This window comes from Tachyglossus aculeatus, chromosome 17 (assembly GCF_015852505.1).
Source record: "Tachyglossus aculeatus isolate mTacAcu1 chromosome 17, mTacAcu1.pri, whole genome shotgun sequence".
Taxonomy (NCBI): domain Eukaryota; kingdom Metazoa; phylum Chordata; class Mammalia; order Monotremata; family Tachyglossidae; genus Tachyglossus; species Tachyglossus aculeatus.
The window spans coordinates 52,151,851-52,175,837 of record NC_052082.1 but is presented as its reverse complement, the minus strand read 5'-3'; the positions used below and the strand labels follow the sequence as shown (position 1 = coordinate 52,175,837).

At 48.1% G+C, this 23,987-nt stretch overlaps 1 protein-coding gene across 1 annotated transcript in view; it reads right to left on the bottom strand.

The window, feature by feature from the left end:
• Positions 1-23,562, bottom strand: part of NXN (nucleoredoxin) — a 126,864-nt gene extending 103,302 nt beyond the window's left edge. The window contains 2 exon segments of the mRNA XM_038759429.1: positions 23,072-23,452; positions 23,454-23,562. Of these exon segments, the coding sequence (XP_038615357.1) occupies positions 23,072-23,452; positions 23,454-23,495 (423 nt within the window). The 5' untranslated portion in view covers positions 23,496-23,562.
• Between the last annotated feature and the right edge of the window lie 425 nt (positions 23,563-23,987).

Below are 23,987 nucleotides of genomic sequence, written 5' to 3'. Positions count from 1 at the left end.
GTCTAGAGGAGGAGACAGACGTTGACGCAAATAAATTATGGATATGTACATAAGTGCTTTGGGGTTAAGGAAGGGGTGAATAAAGGCAGCAAATCAGAGTGACACAGAAGGGAGTGGGAGAAGGGAAAATGCTGCCCAATAAATACCTTTAATAGTACCACCTTTACTACTACTACTGCTGCTACTACCCCCCAGGAACCCAATTTGGCAAACCCAGCCTTCCCTCCAGGAACTCTGTTGGACAAGATTTAAAAGTGGAAGGGCTGCCCTCAGGAGGCAACACATTCTAGAAAGAATCTAACAAGATGATGAGAGGACAGAAGAAAAATGAAGACCAAGAAGTGTATTAACATGACAGGAGCAGAAGGCTGGAGTGCTACTGACTACAGGTTTTTAGTTTCCAAAGCTTTAAGAACAGACTCCCAAGGAAGGCAGATTTGAATGGACAAAGAAACCCACCCAGGGAAATTCCTTTGTTCCTTGGGGAGTTTGGACGCTACCCAGCATATGTTACTCAGAAAGAATAAAAGAGCAGGAATAAGGAGAAGGGAGAGGTTATCTTGCAATGACAATCCACATCTCCAATAAGCTAGCCACCAATGAGGTCACCTTTAGACATAAGTATTATTATTATTACCACCATTATTACTATTGTATTTGCTAAGCACTTACTATGTGTCAAACACTGTTCTAAGCACGGGCATAGAATCAAGTTTATCAGGCTGGACACATTCCCTGTCCCACTTATGGCTCGCAGTCTAAATAGGAGGGAGAACTGGTATTGAACCTCTCTTCTTCAGTTGAGGAAACTGAGGCAGAGAGACATTAAGTGACTGACCCAAGGTCACACAACAGGCAGCTGGCATAGCTAGGATTAGAACCCAGGTCCTCTAACTGCTCTTTTTACTAGGCCACGCTGTTTCTCATGGAGGATGAATGGTGGCTGGACAACCCTCTCTCTCTCTCAGACTTGGATCACTGTCAATCAATCAATCAATCATATTTATTGAGCGCTTACTGTGTGTAGAGCACTGTACTAAGCGCTTGGGAAGTACAAGTTGGCAACATATAGAGACGGTCCCTTCCCAACAGTGGGCTCACAGTCTAAAAGGGGGAGACAGAGAACAAAACCAAACATACTAACAAGTCATTTCAACCTGAGGGTATCTGAAGGTCACGCCATGACATCATCTATGGTTTGGTTTCCCACCGGGGCCTATTATGAATCCCCAGCACCTGATGGGCTATTAGGAAAGTTTGGCAAACCCCAGTCGTGGGTCTGTTTAAAATGGAAAAAAAGGGCCAACTCTAAAGCATGCTCCGAGGGAAGGAAACGGTAATCTGCTTTCTATCCAAAAACAAATCAACCCACGTCAAAACTCACAGGCATGTACTGATGACAATACATAGATGATGTCTGCACGTGTGCCCATCCAAGCACACGCACATACCACTTACAACAGACATAAACATAGAATTTCCTGCCCCAGAGACAGCTAGATTCACTTACTAACTGCTTGTGGCATTTGCAGTGGAGAGAGAGAGGGGGTCCGAGGAGGCTTCAGACAATTTCCAGTCTTCTGAGAGAGCTGGCTTTTGCAGACCTGAAGGATCAGATTATTTCCCCACAAACGAACAAGACTGAATCACCCCTACGGGAAACTGAAGTATTTGTTTCGGGCCACATTTACTACGAAGCATATTGATCTGGGCACTTCTCCCCAGATCAAATCTATCAGTGTAATTTGTTGAGTGCTGACTGCGTACAGGGTCCTGTACTAAACGCTTAGGAGGGTACAATGCAGTGGAGTTGGTGGACACCACCCATCCCTGACCTCAAAGAACAATGGGAAAAGACAAACATTAAAATAAATCCAGGTCCTCAAAGCAAATTTAATGTGTGATGTTTTTTCCAGTGAAATATGTCATGATAGGAGAACTTCCATGCTGCGAGGTGGGGCAGTTCAAATCCTGTAGAACAGTACAAATTGTACTTCCCAAGCGCTTAGTACAGTGCTCTGCACTCAGTAAGCGCTCAATAAATATGATTGATGATGACAGGGCTGGTGTGGAGCCAAAAGGAGCCAGTTCTGACCTGCTCCTACAGCCTCTTCTGCCAGGGAACAGAGACACAATGTGGCTTAGTGGAAAGAGCCTGGGAGTCAGAGGACCTGGGTTCTAATCCCAGGCCTGCCACGTGCCTGCTGTGTGAGCTTGGGCAAGTCACTTGACTTTTCTGTGCCTCGGTTTCCACATCTTTAAAATGGGGATTCAATACCTGTTCTCACTCCTAACCTAAACCGTGAGCCCTATGTGGCAGGGGGACTGTGTTCGATCTAATAATAATAATAGTGATAGTATTTAAGTGCTTATTATGTGCAAAGCACTGTTCTAAGCGCTGGGGGGATACAAGGTGATCAGGTTGTCTCACGGGGGGCTCACAATCTTAACCTCCATTTCACAGATGAGGGAACTGAGGCACAGAGAAGTTAAGTGACTTGCCCAAAGTCATCATCATCATCAATCGTATTTATTGAGCGCTTACTGTGTGCAGAGCACTGTACTAAGCCCTTGGGAAGTACAAGTTGGCAACATATAGAGACAGTCCCTACCCAACAGTGGGCTCACAGTCAGCTGACAATTGGCGGAGCCGGGATTTGAACCCGTGACCTCTGACTCCAAAGCCCGTGCTCTTTCTATCTACCCCAGTGTTTAGAATTGGGCCTGGCACATAGTAAGCGCTTCGTGACTATCACAATCCTTAATATTTTTCTAGCATAGCCCTGCTCATCTCAAACTCTACACTGGCGCTCTTCTTTGCCCCAGTTACCTCAAAAAAGATGCCAGCACCTGTGGTTGTAACTAGGGCCACCAGAGAGGCTGGAAGAAGGGGTGGCCACAGGGGGCTAGAAGTGAGGCTGGGCTTCGCTCAGGCTACAGAAACCTTGGAAATAAAGGCAGGAAGGATGTTATTACTCTATTTATTTATTTTACTTGTACATATCTATCCTATTTATTTTATTTTGTTAGTATGTTTGGTTTTGTTCTCTGTCTCCCCCTTTTAGACTGTGAGCCCACTGTTGGGTAGGGACTGTCTCTATATGTTGCCAATTTGTACTTCCCAAGCGCTTAGTGCAGTGCTCTGCACATAGTAAGCGCTCAATAAATACGATTGATGATGATCATCATCATCATCATGAGCCCCTTCCTTCCTCTGAGCCCCTTCCTTCCTTTCCCCCTCGTCCCCGTCTCCATCCCCCCATCTTACCTCCCTCCCTTCCCCACAGCACCTATATATATGTATATATGTTTGTACATATTTTTTTACTCTATTTATTTATTTAATTTATTTGTACATATCTATCCTATTTATTTGATTTTGTTAGTATGTTTGGTTTTGTTCTGTCTCCCCCTTTTAGACTGTGAGCCCACTGTTGGGTAGGGACTGTCTCTAGATGTTGCCAATTTGTACTTCCCAAGCGCTTAGTACAGTGCTCTGCACATAGTAAGCGCTCAATAAATACGATTGATGATGATGATGATGATGATGATGAGCTGCTGCTTGAGAGAAGGCTCTGACACACCTTCCTGCCCCGGGCACAAGGTTGCCCCGACAAATGCCCGTCCACCCCTAGCTAACCGGGCATCCCGGCCTCCCCCTGGGCAGGTGCAGAGGAGGGCGGGGGAAAGGGAATGCCAGTGGAGCAGCCAGAACTGAGATGGAAGAGAAGAGCTCACTGAGCTCACATACCTTGGAGGCGTAGGGATTCAGGCATCCGCCCACCAGAAGGACCCGATCTGAAATTACACTTCAAATCTGCAGTTCATTCACCAGCTCCCCTTTGAAAATCATCAAACCAGCAGATTCCTGGGGCGCGTGAGCTCTAAAACTATAAACTTTTAACGGCCAAATCGGAGAGGAATGAGCTGCACTCTGCAGAAAGGGGAAAAGGTTCTAGTTCCAGGATGAACTGAAAACTGCTTTGGAATATTTTTCTTGGAAGGGTGGTCAGGACGAAGGGATTCTTTTTTTCCCTCTTCACACTGACGGGTAAAATGCACAGCCAACATTGCAGCATGGCCTAGAGGATAGAGCCCGGGCCTAGGAGCAAGAAAGACTTGGGTTCTAATCCTGGCTCCACCACTTGTCTGCTGTGTGACTGTGACCTTGGGGAAATTACTTCCCTTCTCTAGCCCTCAGTCACCTCATCTGGAGACAAAGGCTGTGAGCCCTGTGGGATATGGACCGTGTTCGAACTGATTATCTTGTATCCACTCCACTGTTTAGTACAGTGCCTAGCACACAGTAAGCGCTTAACAGATACCATTTAAAAAAAATTGACAACACTGCTCGAACACACAATAATTTGCGTCCGTTCCAAGCTCAGCCAGCCAAAGCACAATTTTCTTCGAGCAGCATTTTGCTTCATCCGAGTCTTTATATTTCACATCAAAAGTTGAGAAATGAGGAACAGATGAGTTAGTTGTGCTGCAAGCCACCGTGATCAAAAGAAAACTGTCCTGACCTGATCACTCTCAAAAAAGACTGTCCTATCTGCTGATTTTAGGCAGATTAAACCCATGCAGATTTTATCCTGGGGACTTCGATGAAAAACAAAAATGCAAAACAGATTCATCTGGAGAAAATTCTCTCAGGACAAAGCGAAATCTTATCCTGCAGCCCAGAATCTTACATAGCCTGCCCGTGACCTTCCGAAGAAAAAGCAACAAAGGCCAAGCTCAGAACTTCCAGTGACAGTGAAAAACTTCCTTGACTCGACCTACGGAGGACTGTTCCCAGACACGCTTTTTTGGTGGCAACATTGAATTTCTGCCTTAAGTGTTAAAACAATAAATAAATGCTACATTTCATAGAAAAACACTCTTAAATGGGGCCTACAAGTCATGTCTGTCAGGCAGCAGGAAAAAGTAGACTCATTCTTTAAGTCACAGATGCCGCAGAACTTGAAAGTTTCCATTACAGCGTTTCACTGTGGAATCGCTGCACTTAGACAACTTCCAATTACTTCTTACTTGTCACAAAGCAGAAAGCACATGTTTGGAATTTCACCAGAGGCAGGAAATGCTCTCTTTCTTCCAGGGAAACTCTCGGAACAGAGAAGCGCTGGAACAATCCCAGGGTCTGGACTGTCGGCGCACCCTCTGCCCGTTCTGCCCCACGAACTTGGCGCACCTGGGGCCCAATCAATGGGGGCACATGAAAAAGGGTTCCCCCCAAAAAAGAGAAGTAGCGGGACCTCGCGGAAAGAGGCCGGGCCTGGGAATCAGAGGGCCTGGGTTCTAATTCCAGCTCTGTCACTTGTCTGCTGTGGGAGCTTGGGCAAGTCACTTCACTGGGCCTCAGTTACCTCATCTATAAAATGGGGAATTAAGACTGTGAGCCCCTTGTAGAACAAGGGCTGTGTCCAACCTGATGATCTTGTATCTACCCCAGAGTTTAGTACAGGGTCTGACACATAGACTATAACCTGTAAGGTCATTATGGGCAAGGAATGTGTCTGTTATATTGTACTCTCCCAAGCATTTTGTACAGTGTTCTGCATAAGTGCTCAATAAATATGAAGGAAGGGAGGGAGGGAGGGAGGGAGGGAGAAGGGAAGGAAGGAAGGAAGGAAGGAAGGAAGGAAGGAAGGAAGGAAGGAAGGAAGGAAGGAAGGAAGGAAGGAAGGAAGGAAGGAAGGAAGGAAGGAAGGAAGGAAGGAAGAAAGAAAGAAAGAAAGAAAGAAAGAAAGAAAGAAAGAAAGAAAGAAAGAAAGAAAAAGAAGGAAAGAAAGAAAGAAAGAGGAAAAGAAAAAAGAAAGAAAGAAAGAAAGAAAGAAAGAAGAAAGGAAAAGAAAAAAGAAAGAAAGAGAGAGAGAGAGAGAGAGAAAGAGAAAGAAAGAGAGAGAGAGAAAGAAAGAAAGAAAGAAAGAAAGAAAGAAAGAAAGAAAGAAAGAAAAAAAGAAAGAAAGAGAAAGAGAGGAAAAGGCCCACCAAAAAACTAAGAACTATGTGGCATTTACTAGGCTCTTACTATGTGCTAAGAGCTAGGGTAAATACAGTTTTCAGGTCCACATAGTCATGGGGCTCCCAATCTCTCTAATCCCCATTTTTATAGAATTCATGGCTTTTCCGCATTTGAAATCTTTGCAACTTTTCTGATTTGGGTAAGGTTCCTAAAATCATAATAACAACTGCACGTTTGTTAAGCATTTACTAGTCCCAAATCCCGTACTAAGCACTGAAGCAGATGAAAGATAATAAAATTGGACACATTCCCTGGCCCACATGGAGTTCACAAACGACATAAGAGGGAGAGCGGGTATTTAACTCCCACTTTACAGATGAAGAAACTGAGGCTCAGAAAAGCTAAGTGACTGGCCCAAGGTCACCCAGCAGGCCAGTGGCAGAGCAGGGATTAGAACCCAGATCCTTTGGTTCCCAGGCCTGTGCTCTTTTTAAATGGCCAGGCTGCTTCCCCAATCATGAGAGAACCCATACTCACCCAGCCCTTCAGCACAAATTCTTCTGCCTACAAGCACTTACTTCTTTCACAGCAAATTCTCTTTCCAGCCCGGGCCTTTTATCCAATAGGTTTCTTGACCCCGGTTATTTTTAAGACGCCATTTTTCCAAGTGGTTGTCGAAAGACTGGACCAACGAAGTGATTGAGAGCCAGACTGGGAATCTGGGAGAGTGGGTTCCGTTTCACGGCTCTCTCACTGACCCCTTGCGTGACCTTGCGCTAATCGCTTCGCTTCCTTTAGCTGCAGTTCCTTCTTCCATAAGTCTTCCCATTAAGGCCCTTAAATGGCAAGTGCTGCCCCTCCTTCCCTGGGCACTAAAGGATGAGCCCAGAGCGGGAAAAGTCATCCCAGTTCTTTGGGAGAAAGGCATGGGATCAAAACAAAACCCAATTTAATAACAGTATTCAATGTGGTATTTATTAAATGCTTACTGTGCTACTGGGGTAGGCACAAGGTAATCAGGTCAGTCCCGCTCCCCAATGTAGCTCATGATCTAGGTGGGAGGGAGAACAGTTATTGAATCCCCATTTTACAGATAAAGCAACGGAGGCCCAACGATGAGTGACTTGCCTGAGTGACCCAGCAGGCAAATGACGGAGTCAGAATTAGAACCCAGGTCCTCAGACTCCCAGTCCCGGGCTCTAAATGCTTTTCACCCACCCCAGATTCCTGGGTCTGCAAGCATCAGACGAGAGATTACACAACAGCCTGACCTTTGAAAAACTCTGCTTAATTAGGAGACGCTGATTTTGGCATTTCAAAAATGGTGAATTGCGCTTTCTGATTGCCTTCATTCCTCTCCTGCTTTTGAGTGGCAGAACCATAAGGGGTCTGGGGGCGGGGTAAAAAACATGCTTTAAATGCTACGTTTTTTTCCTACCCAGGACATGTGTTAATTTATTCATCTCTAGGGCATCCGAACACTAACAGCACCACGCAGATGTATGATTATATAGTTCGAGTAAAGTTCAGCTTTGGTTACATTAAACTCGCTGAGTGATGCCATCTTAGGAGAGGAGAAGATGTCGGAGGAAATCAGTTCCAGGTAATCACGGGCTGATTAGTGATTAAGCCAACAAGGTGTCTAGAGAGAACAGAATGAGCAGACTGGATGAGCTTAGCTACTGCAGGAAAACCTCGAATTTGTAATCAATCACTCTTGGAGTTTCATAACTTCCTTCCCCCACTCTCAATCGGTTTTTAAAAGAACCAGAAGCAGAAAGCAAACCCCGGGACGCTTGAGATACGCACCACTCTAAAGCTGCAAAAGCTATTTAAGATCTTTTTTTTTTTTCCCTCCTTAAACCCAAACCTCCCAACGAGGCCGACTCCTCACAGGCGGGGCTCTCACCCCAGATGAAACTCGCGGGATCCGGTTTCTAAGACCAAAAAGATCAGGCCTCACAGCCGACCGGCTCCCCACGTATTCCTTATTATTTTCGCTTGTTTCCATTCCCCGTCCACGACGGCCCCAGGGCAGTTCAGAGGCCTCTCGCCCTAACTGTTAAATATTTTGCTTCTTCCACAAGCAGAGGATGATCTGGTGAGTTGGGCACCACACTTCTCTCCACTGTGGAAGAGTCCAGTGTTCTCACAGGCAGAAAAATCTAGCATGAGTACCACCCCCGAGACCTCGCCCTCCCACCTGTGTGGCTGGATCGGACCACCGCTCTATTATTTATTCACACCATGGGACTGTTTCTGCTCCTCCGTATCCTCATCAGTTCCCCCCAAGCCAGAAGTTGGCAGGCCCCTCCAATTGTACCCAGAGATGGACCACAGGACCCTCCTATTTATTTATTTTATTTTGTTAGTATGTTTGGTTTTTTGTTTTTTTTTTTCTCTTGTCTCCCCCTTTTAGACTGTGAGCCCAATGTTGGGTAGGGACTGTCTCTATATGTTGCCAATTTGTACTTCCCAAGCGCTTAGGACAGTGCTCTGCACATAGTAAGCGCTCAATAAATATGATTGATTGATTGATTGATTCTAGCTAAGATGCCAGACTCTGGGGGTCTGGGCACACCCTCTCAAGTGGCAGGACCACTTCCAGGTCTGCAGCACCATTTCTGCTTCAGCCTGGTCTGCCATGTCCCCCCTCTGCTGGGTTCTAACCCCAGCACCACCACTAGTCTGTTGTGTAACCTTGGGTAAAGTCACTTCACTTCGTTGTGCCTCAGTTACCTCATCTGTAAAATGGGGGTTAAGACTGTGAGCCCCATATGGGCCAGGGACTGTGCCGAACCTGATTACCTTGTATCTACCCTAGCACTTAGAACAGTGCTTGATAGTAAGCGCTTCATAAATACCATCATTACTATTATCCTGTCCACCTCCATTTGAGCAATGGGGACACTTGGAGGCTGGAGTGGAGAGACTGAGGGGTGGGGATTAGGAAAAGGGGTGGGGGTGGGGGGAGACTTTAATGTCACTTTAGGGGCAGCTGAGGCTTATGGACAGGGAAGTTTGGACAGAGGCAACACTGCGGGAGGGCTGCCTCTAAGGAACCCCTTTAGACTATAAGCTGGTTGTGGGCAGATAATGTGTCTTGTTTATTTTTATATTGTACTCTCCCAAATGCTTTATACGGTGCTCTGCACACAGTAAGTGCTCAATATATATGAATGAATGAAGAGGGACTCTCCTAGGTAGAAGGAGTCCTTTTCTTTGTCCCTTAGAACCAGTTCCAGCTGCCTTTTGCTACCAGCTGTGACCTCCCAGCCCTGGCTGTGGCCACCAGGCCATGCCCAGACCAGAAGAGAGGGCTGGCTGCTAAGTCACCTGCTTTGCCCTGTTTTTTGTTTCTTTTTTAATGGTATTTGTGAAGTGCTTACTATGGGTCAAAGACTGTTCTACGCACTGGAGTAGATACACGTGAATTTAAGTTGGACACATTCCCTGTCCCACATGGGCATCACAGCCTCAGGAGGAGAGAGAACAGGAGAACTGAGGCACAGAGAAGTTAACAAACTGCTACCCTGCTGGTTCAATCTCTCATCCTATCCCGACTGGATTACTGCATAAGCCTCCTCTCTGATCTCCCATCCTCCTGTCTCTCCCCACTTCAATCTATACTTCATGCTGCTGCCAGGATCATCTCTGTGCAGAAATGCCTGGGCATGTTACTCCCCTCCTCAAAAATCTCCAGTGGCTACCAGTCAACCTACGCATCAGGCAAAACTTCCTCACTCTCGGCTTCAAGGCTTTCCATTACCTCGCCCCCTTCTACCTCACCTCCCTTCTCTCCTTCTCCAGCCCAGCCCGCACCCTCCGCTCCTCTGCCGCTAACCTTCTCACTGTGCCTCGTTCTCGCCTGTCCCGCCATCGACCCTCGGCCCACGTCCTCCCCCTGCCCTGGAATGCCCTCCCTCCGCCAAGCTAGCTCTCTTCCTCCCTTCAAAGCCCTATTGAGAGCTCACCTCCTCCAGGAGGCCTTCCCAGATGGGCCCCCTCCTTCCTCTCCCCCTCCGCACCCTCCCCTACCTCCTTCCCCTCCCCACAGCACCTGTATATATGTTTGTACAGATTTATTACTCTATTTTACTTCTACATATTTACTATTCTATTTTGTTAATATATTCTGTTTTGTTGCCTGTCTCCCCCTTCTAGACTGTGAGCCCACTGTTGGGTAGGGACCGTCTCTATATGTTGCCAACTTGTACTTCCCCAGAGCTTAGTACAGTGCTCTGCACACAGTAAGCGCTCAATAAATATGATTGAATGAATGAATGAATGAATGAAAGAGACTTGCCCAAGGTCACACAGAAAGCATTTGGCAAATCTGAGATTAGAATCCAGGTCCTCTGACTCCCACGCCCCCGTGTTCCTTCCACTCTCCCTTCACCTCTTTTCCTCTCTCCTCCCCTCTTTTTCCTGGGCAGCTGCCAAGCTCACCTATCAATCAATCAATGTCGTATTTATTGAGCGCTTACTGTGTGCAGAGCACTGGACTAAGCACTTGGGAAGTACAAGTTGGCAACATATAGAGACAGTCCCTACCCAACAGTGGGCTCACAGTCTAAAAGGGGGAGACAGAGAACAAAACCAAACATACTAACATAATAAAATAAATAGAATAGATAGGTACAAGTAAAATGAATAAATAAATAAATAGAGTAATAAATATGTACAAACCTAGTGATCAAGTTTTCAGTCACCTTATCTAGGAGCAACCATGCCTCAATTCTCCTAGGTGTCTGAGCACATCAGCCCGGGGTACCATCAATCAATCAATCAATCACGTTTATTGAATGCCTACTGTCTGCAGAGCAATGCACTTCTGGTTAGAAGACAAGATCCATGCCCCGAAGGATTCTGCGATCTAGAGCAGAGGACAGACACTTAAATTAGAGAGAGGAGGAGGAAGAGAGTGTTTAAGACACATACAGAACTGCTTGGGGTGTTGTGGAGAACTTTAAGTGCTTAAAGTGGCAGTTGGGGGATGTAAGGTGGGAAGAGGAGAGAGGAGAGTCCTCTGGAGAGGAAAGGCTTTGAAGATGGGGAGAGCTGCCAGATGTGAAGGGGAAGGAAGTTCCGGACAGGGGAGAGGGTGCGAGCAACAGGTCAGCAGCAGGAACGATGAGAAGGAGACACAGTGGGTAGGCTGGCTTGAGAGACTGAGCTGGGATGTAGTGGGAGAAGAGAGCAGAGAAGCAGCAAGGAATGGGATGATTAAATGCTTTAAAGTCAATAACCATTTTTGGCCCTGATGCCTGCTCTAAGCTATTTAATGGCCCGGAAAGGAATTAAATCTTTTTTAAAAGGCATAATAATGATAAATCATAGCACGCACGAACCAGGATGTAAAAGCATCATAATAGCTTAAACTTACCATTAAGCAAAACACCTGCAACGGACCCGCATCGCTTCAGAACCTAATCTGTGCTTACGGATAAAAGACGTACCCGAGAGGAAATTCACTGGAGAAAGCATGGGAAGTACCAAAAGCAAACATGTTGAGAAGAAAACTGATGTTGGGCTCCACGCGGGGCTTATCCCAGCAGGAGAAGCCACTAAACCTCATAAGGCCCACAGATAAGCTTTTAAAAGTGAAGAGAGCACTTCGCACGGATCTCCGTTGAAGAATAATACCTACCTCTGAAGAGGTGAAAACATTTTGGCACCAATTTCTCCTAAGCACAACTCCAGGGCCTAAGAATGAGCAGGGTTTAAAGGCTGTGGAAAAATTTGGACCACACTGGAGATATATAATGTATCTACCCACTCTATTGCTATATATGGTACTCTCCCAAGTGCTTAGCACAGTGCTCTGCATACAGTAAGCACTCAATAAATACTATTGCTACATGGGGACTAAGTCTATTTTGAGATGTTAAGTACTCTAAAGTCTTCTTTAGAAACCAGGTGGCCCAGGGGACAATCAATCAATCATTCAATCGTATTTATTGAGCGCTTACTGTGTGCAGAGCACTGTACTAAGCGCTTGGGAAGTACAAGTTGGCAACATATAGAGACAGTCCCTACCCAACAGTGGGCTCACAGTCTAAAAGTGGGCTCACAGTCTCAAAGGGACAGAGTACAGGACCAGGAGTCAGGAGACCTGGGTTCTAATCCCAGCTTCTCTTCTCACCTCCCGGGTGACCCTGGGCAAGTCACTTGGCTTCCCTGGGCCTCAGTTTCCTCATCTGTGAAACAGGGATAAAATATCACTTTTTTCCTTCTCCCTTCGACTGTGAGCCCCATGAGGGATGGGGACTGTGTCTCACCTGTTTGTATTGCAACTGTCCTCCACCCAGGGCTTGGCACAGAGCAAGTGCTGAACAAATACCACAATTATTAAATGAAGCCCAATATCGGCCACCTCTCCAATATGCTTTGTTCTTTATCAGTCAGGCTGAGGCATCTAAGGCAGAATAGGACCCTGAGATTTCTTGTGGCTTCTCAAAGGACATATGGACCACAGCCCTGGGTCAATACCTCCTCTTCCTCCTCCCTGACACCTCCAGACTGGGAAGCAAAGACCCAGAAGCCGTCTGGTAGTGTTACTCCTTCCTTCGGCACACTGGGCCGTAAAAGGTCCCATCTCCTCCAAGAGGCCTTCCCAGATTAAGCCCTCTTTTCTCCCATCTCACTCCCCATTCTGCATCGCCTATTTACTTCATCCTGTGTCCCTTGGACATGTGATATTCACCCCACCCCCAATCCCACAGCGCTTATGTCTTTAAATTATATAAATTATTTATTCACATTACTGCCTGTCTCCTTCTCTAGACTGTAAGCTTGTTATGGGCAGGGAACACATCTGCTAATTCTGTTGTACTGTACTCTCCCAATCACTTAGTACAGTGCTCTGCACACAGTAAACGCTCAATAAATATGATTGATAGTGAGCAGCAGGACATTCACCAGCCAATCGGGTACCGGATGGAGAATTCGGATTTGCCCACTGGGATTTTCCAGTTTCCGGGGGCACCTGGGCAGCCTGCTTTTTCCAGGAGTGACACCTGTCTACTTGTTTCGTTTTATTGTCTGTCTCCCCCTTCTAGACTGTGAGCCCACTGCTGTTGACCGTCTCTATGTGTTGCTGATTTGTACTTCCCAAGCGCTTAGTACAGTGCTCTGCACACAGTAAGCGCTCAATAAATACGAATGAATGAATGACCGCTCTCCACCTGCCGTTCGTCCCCTTTGGAGGGACCCCCACCTAACTTCCTTCCATCCCTTTTGGGGCAGCATCCCAGCTTGTGTAACAGAACACTGCAACAGCAAACTCAATCCACCCTCGCTAAAGAAACTGTTAAACCCGTCTTCCAAAATTTGAGCAGATCTTAAAATGGGGTTGGGCTGGTGGGGAGAGGGCGGGGAGCGTTTAAAAAGGATAAAAAAGAGTAAAGTTAAACCAGAGATCCTGAAGAGAAACTAAAAAAAAAAAATTTTTTTTTAAACTCCCACATTTTCTCCCATGTTGAACTCAGTAATTCCAGCCGTTATCGGAAGACGAATCAATTAGCAACAGCTGTGGACAGCTAGTCAAATCCAGGCCTGAGCAGCTAACACTGGAGGATGTTCATTCAAAGGAAAGAATGACATTAAATGTCTAATGGCTTTAGTTCTGAGCAAACCCAGAAGACGGCATTCCAGAATTTACGGGGCAGCACTGTGCCATCTTCTGCCTCCAGAGGAGGGGATTTCCTTCAATCCAAATGCTTGCTGATTCGTTTTCCATGAGGGAAAGGTGGCACCCTAGTCTAGCAGAGTGACCAGATCCAACAGGCTTGTGCAAACAGAGGAGAGATCTTGACCGTGGTCAGCAAGCCAACCGATGAAGGTGAGCCAGTGTTGTAGATTCAGATCAAGCCTCCATTGTAACAGTTTTAGAACCATTTCCTCCATCTCAACTTCAAAAATATAACAATAATAAAATAATGACGGTATTGAGAAAGCACATAATGATGTGCTGAGCCCCGGGGTAGACGCAAGAAAATCAGATTGGACACAGGCCTTGTCCCGCACAGCGTTCACAGTCTAAGCAGGAGGGAGAGGAGGTATTTAATCCTCATTTATAGACAAGGAAACAGAAGCTAAGTGACGGGATTGAGGTCACACAGAAGGCAAATGATGTTACCTTTCTAGACTATAAGATCCCCCTCTAGACTGTAAGCTCGTGATGGGCAGGAAGTGTGTCTACCAACTCTTGTATACTGTACTGTTATTACAGTGCTCTGCACACAGTAAGCACTCAAATATGCTGCTTCTCTTCGTCCCTCTAACTGGACTGTTTGCCGTATTCCATTGTTTGGTCTCTGAAGGGGACCTCTAGGGAAAATCCTGGAAACCAGAATGACCCCCACCTTTCTTTTTCGGCGGGGCAGGGAGGAGAGAGGGATCGTTTTTCATTGGTTCTGAACGGAATTTGTGTTGTCGTATTTACCCGACTGTCACTAACAGCAACAAGTTCGTACACAATCTCCTGACACGTTAAGGACAATAACACCAAACAGGAAATTCTGCTCCAGAAACAGAAACAAATAAAAGATCAAAGCAGCTCTTAAAGTAATAGCTACATTTCAGAGGGAGCCAGCTAAAACTTTTCTGAAATACTCCCCTGAAGGCCAGCTTTGTGCACTACTGAAGATAAGATGTATTCACTTACCTTCTCTCCGTCTGCTCTGCTAAGTAGAGCGAGAAGTGAGCCTATCTTGTTCTCCAGTCAAAAAAAAGCCAAATAGGCCACTTGATGTTTAATCCCACAATTCCAGCTTTCTCAACTGGGGGGGGGTTCACATTTTACCACATTACTGCCATGGGATCACTTATGAAGCTAATCCCATTACTCAAAGCCCCCAGCAACATATCCTTAGGATCAGGGATGATCAACCCTTCCGTTCCACCCAGAATCATTTATTTGTACTGGGTTAAATTTAAACACTTCCTTATGGGGCTTTCCTGGAATCCCTATCCCCGAGGACTTTATAAAAAGAAAAGAAATCAGAAGAAAATCTACGCCTCCCCCCACCCCCCCCACAACCCCATGGTTTGGACATTCATCACCCGTGGAGGCAGGGGGCTGGGCCAGAAGACCTCTTCCAGCTCCCAGATTCTCGGATTCCTTCCCCGACTTCCCTTCCCTCCCTCAGGCCATCCATCCATGCAAATATTTCAGAGCATAAATGAAAGTGACATGTGAGAAGTTCCCAAACATGGAAACACTAGCACTCAGGAGCTTCTGGTGATTTGGGGCAAAGTGGTGTGCCAATGTCTTCTGATGCTTGAAGACAAAGGGCCAAAACTGCCAGGACCCCACTCTTTTCTGGAGCCTAGACTAGCTGGGGCTCCATCCCAAGCACGGGGCTTCTTCCACCACCGGCTGTGCGCTCCCTGTCCGGACCTATTGGGATTTGGGGCCGGCCAACATCAAGAAAGACACCACATCTGAACTGTGGCTGACCACCTCTTCCTACAAAATCAACCTGATAGGAATTCAAGTAGCAATAGTAGTAGTAGTAGCAGCAGCATTTGTGCCCTCTCGGGGTGCGAGGTACTGTATTGGCCCGCGGGAAGAACAGAATAACAAAGTGACACATTCCTGCCCATGAGGAGCTTTCACAAAGCGACACATTCCCTGCCCACTACGAGCTTTCACTTGAACATGGGAGACAAGCATATATTTACCACTAAAGAGGTCTTAAGGTCTTAATGGCCTTAAACCTCCCTGGATGGTAACGCCTTGCCTCACAACTGATTAGATTTGCCAATTCAGAGCTCAAAATGTTACCAGCACTCTGAAGCATCATGTATTACTTGTGTGGAAGTTTCTGATGTGGGTGCTTCATCTTAGTTCCCAGAAAATATTCTAGGGTACTCTCTTAATTGCTTAGCAGGGTGCTCTGCCTGCACAAGGTGCTCGATAAATACTACTGATGGATTAGGTTATTAGTTCCTTGCGAGCAATGACAATTTGGTCATTTTATTCTCTAAACTCGGTACCAGTAAAGAATTCTGCACAGTATGGCCGCCTAAGCCTTCTGACCCTCTGGGAAAACCTCTTTCACTGGTTGGTATGGGAGGAGGGGTTGGTCACAAGCCAAGTGGGAGGCTTCATTCCACTCACTCCTCATCATTCCCCTCCCACCATTCACTCGGACACAGGATGGGACTTGAAACCGTGTTCGTAGTCGGGGGGGGAGGGCTTGCCGTCTCCAACGTGACAAAACCCAAATACAACCTAAATATGTTTTGAACTTAATCAATCAGTGGCATCTATGGAGCACTTACTTGACGCACAGCCCTGTACTCTGCACTTGGGAGAGTACATACAGTTGGTAGACGGGATCCCTGCCCTCAAGGAGTTCACTGTCCAACGGGATCTTCCGGGGGAAATCCAGCGGACGCCTCGTGGCGGCAGAGGAAGCACAAATGGGTCGAGTCCAGCTCCGGAATGCAACGATTACGGAGCCGGCCCGACATGAGGTGAATGGCTCTGATCCAAAAAGCTCCCATCTTCCCCAGATTTTTCACAAGGGATGAGGGAGGCACCTCCCATCTGTGGTAAATCTGGGGCTTTTGCACTACCTAAAAATCTGCACATTAGGCCAAGAAATGTCTAACCGCCTGAACTACAAGTTTCAAATCTGGTGTTTAGAAATCTGATAGCCTAACATAATTGCCCTTATAAACTCACCCATAAGGTTCTACTACCCCTTGATCAGGCTTTCGACACAGCTCTGTAACATCTGTGTATTTTGAAAACCAAAAAACACAAGCTTCAATTACTTTTACACCCGCCACAGAAACAAGTATGAACAGGTCAGTCTCTCTCGGAATAAGAATTTAAATTCCTGTAATCTTTGTAGTTCATGTTTTCTCACATCCCAAATCAACGTAAGCGGCTGGGCAGAATGTAGGCTTAGCTGTGTGGATCATCCCCAAAGCTCCTCAGTAATAGAAACGCAAAATTAAAAAGAAAAAAAAAAGAAATACCAAGGCATTTTCTTTGCCCTACATACTTTTTCAATTTTTGTTAGAGAAGTGCCAGCCAATAACTAATTAGAACCATAATCCTCTGTTATTCCACGGAGCAGGGGAGAAGGGAGGGAAGACTGCGATCGGTTTTAAAGAACAAATGTTTAATGGAAACTTTAAAAAATTAGCAACCTGGAATTTTGTTTCCTCTCAAGTGTGAAACTTGACTTCCTCCTAATACTGTTTTTATGGACACAGTGACAGTATCAGGCGGGAGTCCAGCAGGGGAAGGCTAAGTGTTATAAATCAGGGAGGCCGTATTATCTATCAGACCACCCATTCCGAGCATTGAAATGGGGGTGCCTGATCTTTTTGTTGTTCCTGGAGGGCAATTTATTTTACAAGCACAAGGAATGCATCCTATCCGAAACTTCCACATCTAGGCCGGGTCTACACATGCATAGCGGAGGTGACAATGATCCATTTAATTTGACAAGCGCAGCCAGTCAAAAAAAAAATCCAGTCAAAAAAAAATCCAGTCAAAAAAAAATCCGCTCTCTGCCCAGATTTTTTTTTTTAATTACTTGTCTACATCGAATACATTAATGGGCTAATACCTAGATCGCCTTTACCTTGGGCTGAGCCTCCCCAGAAACAATCCGGTTAATCTTACTGATTAGAGAGAAGACCAATTCCCCAGTGAGAGTCTCTTCATTGAGACGAATCTCACTTTCTTTAAGATTTGAAGAATGGATTTTGGAATTTCCTGGGATTCCGGCAGAATCAGCTGACCTCCTTCCCGCCTCTTACATCATCTTCAAGTAACAAAGACTTGGTCAGGTTTGAGCCCAGCACACTCCAACTGGCCTGGGTCAAAGTCAGAAGATGGGTCGCGAACAATAAATCAATTGTATTTACTGAGCGCTTACTGTGTGCCGAACACTCACAGTAGACAAACCATTGAAAGCGATAAGGTCTCTTTCCACGGTCACCTTATAAACTTGCCCCGCCATTTCCCTCACCAAAATGTGTTTCTTAAATTTCTATTCGAAAAATGCCTCTCCCTTCTGAATGAAACGGGCTCAGTAAGAGATTTTAATATTTGCGGACCAAATCTCTCTTTATGTGGAAAAACCATTTTGGCATGTGGCTATAAGCTTTCTGAAGATGCTAGACATAGCCCAGACAAGGACAGCAATGCAATTTAAACACCAGGCTGCAGAAGAACTCCACCACAAAAACATAAAAAGCCATTGTAACCGATTGGTTTCTGGACCTGACTTTTTTTTTTCCCCCACAAAGGAGCATAAAATTGAACACCAATCCACCAAAACATTCCAGGACTTTTAGCCTATAAAGTATCGGTCATTCCCATTTGTAATTTCCACATATCAGTGACTGACTGGACACAGAGCTTAGATAAAGGAGATGGGAGCGAGGCAGATAGGTGTCAATTTGACAGCAGTTATTAAACTAAACCTAATTTGATCTTAAAACTAATTTGTTCAACGGGCGATCTGTGGCTAGTGAGCTCATGTGTTTCAATGTAAAACACACAATCTGGATTTGTTAAACTCCACACTTAACCCTTCAAACCTCAGGTTTGGGTCTCAAACAGGGACCAAATGATTTCCCCAAGACATTGATCATAACCTCAGGTTATTCTTGCCACCTTTCAAATCCCCTCTAAACGCTATTGGTTTTAAATTAAACTCTACCTTCACCAGAACCAGAAATACCAGGCATCCGTTCGGAGGCACGCTGAAAACACGGCTAGGGAAAAGACAAACCGTCCCAAGGTGCAGACCTAGGTTTCTTTGATTCACATTTGACCTGATTTTGCCGCATCCTTGGGGCACAGAAATTAAGTGGCTGGGTCGGAAACCCTCCCGTAAACACATTCATCCTGCTGGTGTCCTGGTGTGGGGAAACAGACATTTTGCTCTAAGAAAGCAGCCCCTCCACCCATCCTCCTTTCCTTTGTCCACCCACTCCCAACGCCCCCCCCCCCCCCCCCATAAATGCAATTCTGAGTTTCCACCCCTACCTCTAAACGGACCCCTTCTCTCCATCTCCAACCACCAGCTCGATTTGGGATTCAGGGGTGTGGAAGTTGGTCTGGATTGATGCTGGGCTGCTCAGGGGGTCCTGATCCCTTTGGGCAAGAGGGCACTGGACGGGGAGCTCCCCCCAACTCCAGCCACGTCGGAGGGAGGACATGGAGGGGTGGGAGGGGGTCGTGGTCCCCGGGGGGGGGTCAGGAGGAAGGACCCCTTCCCCATTATGTGGGGGACACTTGGGCCTCAGGGATGCTGAGGCCTTTCAGCCCTGCCCACCGAGGAGGAAGGGTGATGTGAATACCCTTCCCGGTTCTGGCCTTCCAAGAATCAATCAATCAATCGTATTTATTGAGCGCTTACTGTGTGCAGAGCACTGTACTAAGCGCTTGGGAAGTCCAAGTCGGCAACACATACAGTCCCTACCCAACAGCAGGCTCACAGTCTAGAAGACCCCTTCCCCGTTCTCCCTGCTCGGGCTGGGGGGAAGGGGGGGTTCCCGAAGTTAAGGGGGACCCCGAAGTTAAGGAAGTTCCCGAAGTTAAGGATCAGAAAAGGGGGGTGGGCATTCAGGAAATATCCATTACCAACTGAAAGCATTCCTAGCACGCTCGGCGTTTTAAATGGGAGGGGATGGGAGGTGGGGCGGGGAGACATGAGGCTGAGCCGCCCTTCCCCCCTTCACTGACCGCCCCCTCTTTTCTCCCCTCCAGTCAAAGGGGAAAGAAAGCCCAATCCGCTTTAAGAGAAGCAGGGGGAGAGGAGGGAGGGAAAAGTTTGCACCCTGTGGGTTGGGGAAACTGAGGCTTGGAGGGGGGGGGGTGTCCCCCGAGCAAGACACCCCCTCCTCTCCTCCACCCCAGCCCACTCTGGGGCAGCGTGGCACTGGGGGCTGAGGGGGAGGGGGGAGGCTCCCCTTTCAATCAATCAATCAATCAATCGTATTTATTGAGCGCTTACCGTGTGCAGAGCACTGTACTAAGCGCTTGGGCAGTACAAGCTGGCAACATATAGAGACAGTCCCTACCCAACAGTGGGCTCACAGTCTAAAAGGGGGAGAACAAAACCAAACATACTAACAAAATAAAATAAATAGAATAGATATGTACAAGTAAAATAAATAAATAAATACAGTAATAAACATGTACAAACATATATACATCAATCAATCGTATTTATTGAGCGCTTACTGTGTGCAGAGCACTGTATTAAGCGCTTGGGCAGTACAAGCTGGCAACATATAGAGACAGTCCCTACCCAACAGTGGGCTCTAGACTGTGAGCCCGTTGGTGGGCAGGGGCCGTCTCTATCTGTTGCCAAATTGTATTTCCAAGCGCTTAGTCCAGTGCCCAGCACACGGTAAGCGCTCAATAAATACGACTGAATGAATGAATGAGGCTGGGAGCCCTTTGTCGGGTGGGGACCGTCTCTATCTGTTGATGATTTGTCCTTCCCAAGCGCTTAGTCCAGTGCTCTGCACACAGTAAGCGCCTAATACGATTGAATGGGTGAATGAATGAATGAATGAGACTGTGAGCCCGTTGTCCGGCAAGGGCCGTCTCTACCTGTGGCCGATTTGTCCTTCCCAAGCGCTTAGTCCAGTGCTCCGCACACAATAAGCGCTCAGTAAATACGGTTGAATGAATGAATGACTGAGCCTGTTGTTGGGTAGGGACCGTCTCTATCTGCTGATGATTTGTGCTTTCCCAAGCGCTTAGTCCAGTGCTCTGCACACAGTAAGCGCTCAATAAATACGGTTGAATGAACGAATGAGTGGATGGATGAATGAATGAATAAATGAGACTGTAAGCCCGTTGTTGGGCAGGGACCGTCTCTATCTGCTGATGATTTGTACTTTCCCAAGCGCTTAGTGCAGTGTTCTGCACACAGTAAGCGCTCAATAAATACGGTTGAATGAACGAATGAGTGGATGGAGAAATGAATGAATAAATGAGACTGTAAGTCTGGGCAGGGACCGTCTCTATCTGTTGATGATTTGTAGTTTCCCAAGCGCTTAGTGCAGTGTTCTGCCCCCGGTTAAGCCCTCGTTCATTCAATCGTATTTATTGAGCGCTTACTGTGTGCAGAGCACTGGACTAAGCGCTTGGGAAGTCCAAGTCGGCAACATACAGAGACGGTCCCTACCCAACAGCGGGCTCGCAGTCTAGAAGCAGCGTGGCTCAGTGGAAAGAGCCCGGGCTTTGGAGTCAGTGGTCGTGGGTTCAAATCCCGGCTCTGCCAAATGTTAGCTGTGTGACCCTGGGCAAGTCACTTCGCTTCTCTGGGCCTCATTCTCCTCATCTGGAAAATGGGGATTAAGCCTGTGAGCCCCCCGTGGTACAACCCGATCACCTTGCATCCCCCCAGCGCTTAGAACAGTGCTTTGCACATTCATTCATTCATTCGTATTTATTGAGCGCTTACTGTGTGCAGAGCACTGTACTAAGCGCTTGGGAAGTACAAATTGGCAACATATAGAGACCGTCCCTACCCAACAGTGGGCTCACAGTCTAGAAGGGGGAGACAGAGAACAAAACAAAACGTATTAACAAAATAAAATAAATAGAACTTCACTTCTCTGTGCCTCAGTTACCTCACCTGTAAAATGGGGATTAATCAATCAATTAATCGTATCCCCCCTTCTAGACTGTGAGCCCACTGTTGGGTAGGGACTGTCTCTATATGTTGCCAACGTGTACTTCCCAAGCGCTGAGTCCAGTGCTCTGCACACAGTAGCGCTCAATAAATACGATTGATTGATTGGTTTAGTAAGTACATAGTAAATGCTTAATAAATGTCATCATTATTATGATGATTATTAGAAGGGGGAGACAGACGGCAATACAAGACATATTAACAACGTAAGATAAATAGAATAAATATGTACAAGTCAAATACATAGAGTAGTAAATCTGTGCAAACATCTACACAGGTGATAATCACTACTGTTGACTGACTGAGTGCCTGACTGAGAGAGGGAGGGAGGGAGCTGGTGGGGTGAGGATTATTTTGTTAGTGCGGTTGGTTTTGTTCTCTGTCTCCCCCTTTTAGACTGTGAGCCCGCTGTTGGGTAGGCACCGTCTCTATATGTTGCCAACTTGTACTTCCCAAGCGCTTAGTGCAGTGCTCTGCACACAGTAAGCGCTCAATAAATACGATTGATTGATTGACTGACTGCCTGCCTGAGAGAGGGACGGAGCTGGAGGGGTGAGGATGATTTTGTTAGTATGTTTGGTTTTGTTCTCTGTCTCCCCCTTTTAGACTGTGAGCCCACTGTTGGGTAGGGACTGTCTTTATAGTTGCCAACGTGTACTTCCCAAGCGCTTAGTCCAGCGCTCTGCACACAGTAAGCGCTCAATAAATACGATTGATTGATTGATTGACTGGGTGCCAGACTGAGAGAGGAAGGCAGCTGGGGGGGGGGGGGGGGGGGGCGGGGGTGAGGATGATTTTGTTAGTATGTTTGGTTTTGTTCTCTGTCTCCCCCTTTTAGACTGCGAGCCCGCTGTTGGGTAGGGACGGTCTCTCTATGTTGCCAACGTGTACTTCCCAAGCGCTTAGTTCAGCGCTCTGCACACAGTAAGCGCTCAATAAATACGATTGATTGATTGAATGACTGAGTGCCTGACTGAGAGAGGGAGGGAGCTGGAGGGGTGAGGATGGGGGGGGTGAGGATGATTTCGTTAGTATGTTTGGTTTTGTTCTGTCTCCCCCTTTTAGACTGCGAGCCCACTGTTGGGTAGGGACTGTCTCTATGTGTTGCCAACGTGTACTTCCCAAGCGCTTAGTCCAGTGCTCTGCACACAGTAAGCGCTCAATAAATACGACTGATTGACTGACTGCCTGCCTGGCAGAGAGGGAGGGAGAGGATGATTTTGTTAGTATGTCTGGTTCTGTTCTCAGTGTCCCCCTTTTAGACCGCGAGCCCGCTGTTGGGTAGGGACCGTCTCTCCATAGTTGCCACCGTGTACTTCCCAAGCGCTCAGTCCAGTGCTCCGCACCCAGTGAGCGCTCAATAAATACGACGGCTGGATGGGGGGGGGGGGTGAGGGTGGCGTTGGGCGCTGACCTTCCGGTGCTTCTCCTTGTAGGGCAGCGCCAGCCAGGGCATGTCCCTGACGAAGTCCTGCCACTGCTGCTGGTCCTGGTCCGAGGAGACGAAGACGATCTCCAGGCGGCGCGGGGGCTCGGCGGAGGCCCCCCCGGAGGCGGTGGCCCCCTCCGCTCCGCCGTCCGTTCCGTCCCCCGGTCCGGTCCGGTCCCCCGGGCGCCGTTGGGCGCTGAGCCGCCCGTAGAAGGCGGCCAGGCTGGGGCTGAGCTGGGCGCAGGGGGCGCTGAGGCTGCAGCCGAAGTAGAGGCCGAGCAGGGACAGCCCGCGCCCGCACAGCGACCGCACGTCCACCTCCTCCGCGCCGCCCGCGCCGCCCGCGCCGCCGCCGCCGCCGCCCCCCCACCAGCTTCTCCCCGAGCAGCTCCACCAGGAAGCCCGACATCCTCGCCCGGGACCCCGGGACCCCGGGCGGACACACCCCGACGCTCCCGGACGGACACACACGGACAGACGGAGACCGGGAGCCGTGCGACCCGCGGCACCGTCCGCTCGCCCCGCCCCGCCCCGCACCGACCGCGCCGTCCCCCCGGCGGACGCCAGGGGGCGCTGCCACGCAACAGCGCCGTCCCCGCGGCGGACGCCAGGGGGCGCCGCGACGCACCGGCGGCCGACGCCAGGGGGCGCCGCGACGCACCGGCGGCCGACGCCAGGGGGCGCCGGGACTCACCGGCGGCGGACGCCAGGGGGCGCCGCGACGCACCGGCGGCCGACGCCAGGGGGCGCCGGGACTCACCGGCGGCGGACGCCAGGGGGCGCCGCGACGCACCGGCGGCCGACCCCAGGGGGCGCCAGGACTCACCGGCGGCCGACGCCAGGGGGCGCCGCGACGCACCGGCGGCCGACGCCAGGGGGCGCCGGGACTCACCGGCGGCCG